The sequence below is a fragment of the Terrapene carolina genome, unplaced genomic scaffold (assembly GCF_002925995.2).
Source record: "Terrapene carolina triunguis isolate 2854851 unplaced genomic scaffold, T_m_triunguis-2.0 Scaffold67, whole genome shotgun sequence".
Taxonomy (NCBI): Eukaryota; Metazoa; Chordata; order Testudines; family Emydidae; genus Terrapene; species Terrapene triunguis.
This window is the reverse complement of record NW_020664418.1, coordinates 9,020,447-9,023,168: the sequence shown is the minus strand read 5'-3', so window position 1 is coordinate 9,023,168 and position 2,722 is coordinate 9,020,447. Positions and strand designations below refer to the sequence as shown.

At 59.1% G+C, this 2,722-nt stretch overlaps 1 protein-coding gene across 1 annotated transcript in view; it reads left to right on the top strand.

Moving 5' to 3' along the window:
• Positions 1-1,999, top strand: part of PARP6 (poly(ADP-ribose) polymerase family member 6) — a 41,089-nt gene extending 39,090 nt beyond the window's left edge. Inside the window, exons 21-22 of the mRNA XM_026648540.1 lie at positions 394-478; positions 1,437-1,999. Of these exons, the coding sequence (XP_026504325.1) occupies positions 394-478; positions 1,437-1,539 (188 nt within the window). The 3' untranslated portion in view covers positions 1,540-1,999. The remainder of the gene's footprint in view (positions 1-393; positions 479-1,436) is intronic.
• The last annotated feature ends 723 nt before the right edge of the window (positions 2,000-2,722 follow it).

Genomic DNA, 2,722 nt, shown 5'->3' with positions numbered 1-2,722 from the left:
CAAATCTCACCCCGTTATCCTGTTGAATGGGCACACTTCAGTGGATTAATTAAATGAGGTGACTGATGGGAGCACAGCCGGGCTGCAGTAACAGGTGTTAACAGGACAGTGGGTAGATAATGGTGCAGTTCCCTGGGGTCACTACCAGGCAGCGCCATTGTGCAGCACCATGGGTGTCATTGGCATGGTCACCCCATTATTCCTTGGTGGTTGTGCCTCTCCCAGCACTCCTGTCTGGCATGGGGAGGCAGCCCTTCCCCCCCACAGCCTGGTGTGGCAGGACACACGTACCCAGGGACAGCCCCATAGGACTGGCATCCAAGGCAGGGCCCCAGCTTTGTGTGTGAGCCGTGAGGGCACCTGGTGCCTGTCTGACACCTCCTCCCTTTGCAGTGATCACCTCGAAGGATCTCCAGAAGCATGGGAACATCTGGGTGTGCCCGGTCTCGGACCATGTCTGCACCCGTTTCTTCTTTGTGTGAGTGCCGGGGCGCGAGTGGGGAGTGGCCCTGCGTGTGGGGTGGGGGCAGCTCCCCCTTTGGGGATGGGATGGCTCAAACTGCACCAGGACGGCCCAAACAGCAAGAGCACGCGAACCATTAGTCAACATCTCGACTCAGCCCCATACGGGAGGGGAGAGGAGAACGCAGTGCCCCTCACCGCCACCGCCCCCCAGGGAGGTCTCCAGGGCCCAGCAGCATCCTGTGTGCCACCAAATGGATGCTCAAGTGCAGCCTCCAGCCCCACTGCCCCCTCCTTCCACACCAGGCCCCCCCATTCATTACCGCCCCCTCTCCCTATGGCATCCCCTGCCCCAGCCAGCCAGAGCGGCACTGGCGGGCAGCTGTCAGCCGTGGGAGGAAGGTGAGCCCCAGAGCCTGCTCCCCTTGGCTCCGCACAGCTCAGGGCCTGGTGCCTGCCAGCTGGGGGCACAAGGGGGCGCTGGGCAGGGAGGTTCTGGCAGGCAGAGCCCTGGCCTGGTGCTCAGCGCCAGCAGCACAGCAGAGGGGTCTGCACTCTGTCACCAGGAGGCCAGCCCTGCCGAGACGGACCCATCTCGGAGCTGAGAGCTACGACCAGACATTGACACCCAGGCCGCTGGCACCCGCAGCCTGGCTCTGCTCAGGGAGGGGTGTTAGCAATGGAATGGCTCCCATTCTGCGACCCCACTGGCAAACCTGGGCGGTTTAGCTGGGGCTCATCTCCCTCCTGCCAGCCCCTTGCCCAGACACAGAGCAAGGTGCCTGTCTTTGCAATCAGAGACCTCCCCCTCTGTCCGAGGGCCTGGAGACCCCAACTCTGCTCCCCTCGATGGGGGTGTGGCCCAGGGAGGGTTATTGCTGGAGCAGGGACATGCTGGTGATGGGCATTCTGGGAAGCTCTGGGTGCTCGCTGAGTCCCCCCTCATGGTGCTTTCCCTGCCTCGCCCCTCCCAGGTATGAAGACGGACAAGTAGGAGACGCCAATATAAACACTCAGGACCCCAAGATCCAGAAGGAAATCATGCGTGTGATCGGAACTCAGGTCTACACAAACTGAGGGGCACCTGTGGAGCCCACACTTTTCACGCAGGGAGCCGGCGAGCCGCTTCCCCTGGTGCAGGCAGAGAGGAGCCGGGTGTCCGAGGCTGCCAAAAGGAGCAATGAAAACACTGGCTTCATGAAGGAAACAGACAAGCGTGGGGGTGGGGTGAGGGCCTCAGCATCCTCCTTGGAGCAGGACTCTGCCGCTTCAGCCAGCACCACATCTGGAGGGCAATGGCTCCGGTGCCACATCTGGGAAGTGGAGGTGCGACTGTGAGTCAGGTTTCCCAGCTGGCTCCCTGCTGCCTGTGCATAGATGTATAGCAGAGAACGCGGCCAGGGCGGGCTTGTTGATATTTTCCCATTCCCCCCCGCCCTGATCACCCTGTATCCCAGCACTGACCAGGAGCCATGGGCACGTCCTGCCTCATGTGCCTGCCCTTGGACCTGGGCGTTGCCCCTGGGCACATGGCCGTTCTCAAGTTTACAGCAATGACATTTTTAACAACAATAAAAACAAAGCAAAAAAAATGGTTTTAGCTTATTAAAGTTCTTTAAAAAACTGTCCCCGACTCTGCCTTTGTGAATGGGCCTCTGATATGAATGTTGTGGCCACCATGAGTGGTTGGGCCATAGAGGGGTAACAGCCTACTACTGCAGCCAGTTAGTGACTTTGCTGGTTTAGTTTGAGTGGTAGCAGGCTGAGCTTCAGCGTGGAAGCTCCTGTGGTTGATACCCACTTCTGAAGTGCAGCAGGGGGTGGTTACATTGGCATTTGAACCCAGGGGCTGGGTGTGTCACTGTAAGTAGCAGGGTGGTGCGGTGCCGATTGGTCTGATCGGAGGAACAGCTGCAGTAGGTTTAGTGGCTTTGCTCAAGGCCTCAGTGGCTCATCCATTCACCAGAGCCTTGCTGGGACAGTGCAGTGAGACTTCCCTGGCATAGCAGTGCCAGCCACAAGTTGTGATGAGCTGTGAGCCCAACCTCTGCCCATGGGGTACCAAGAATGATAGTGCCATAGCCAGTAAGGCTGAGCTGTTTGGTATTCAGCCAGACTCTGTTAGCCTCCCGGGGGCCAGTCATGATTGAGGAAAGTGCCACTGATTGCGTGCCAGCCACATCAGCATAACCAGCATCAGAGACTCTAAGCCCCAGGCCGTGCTGCTTGGAGAGTGGCTTCATGATCACCAGGGGAACAT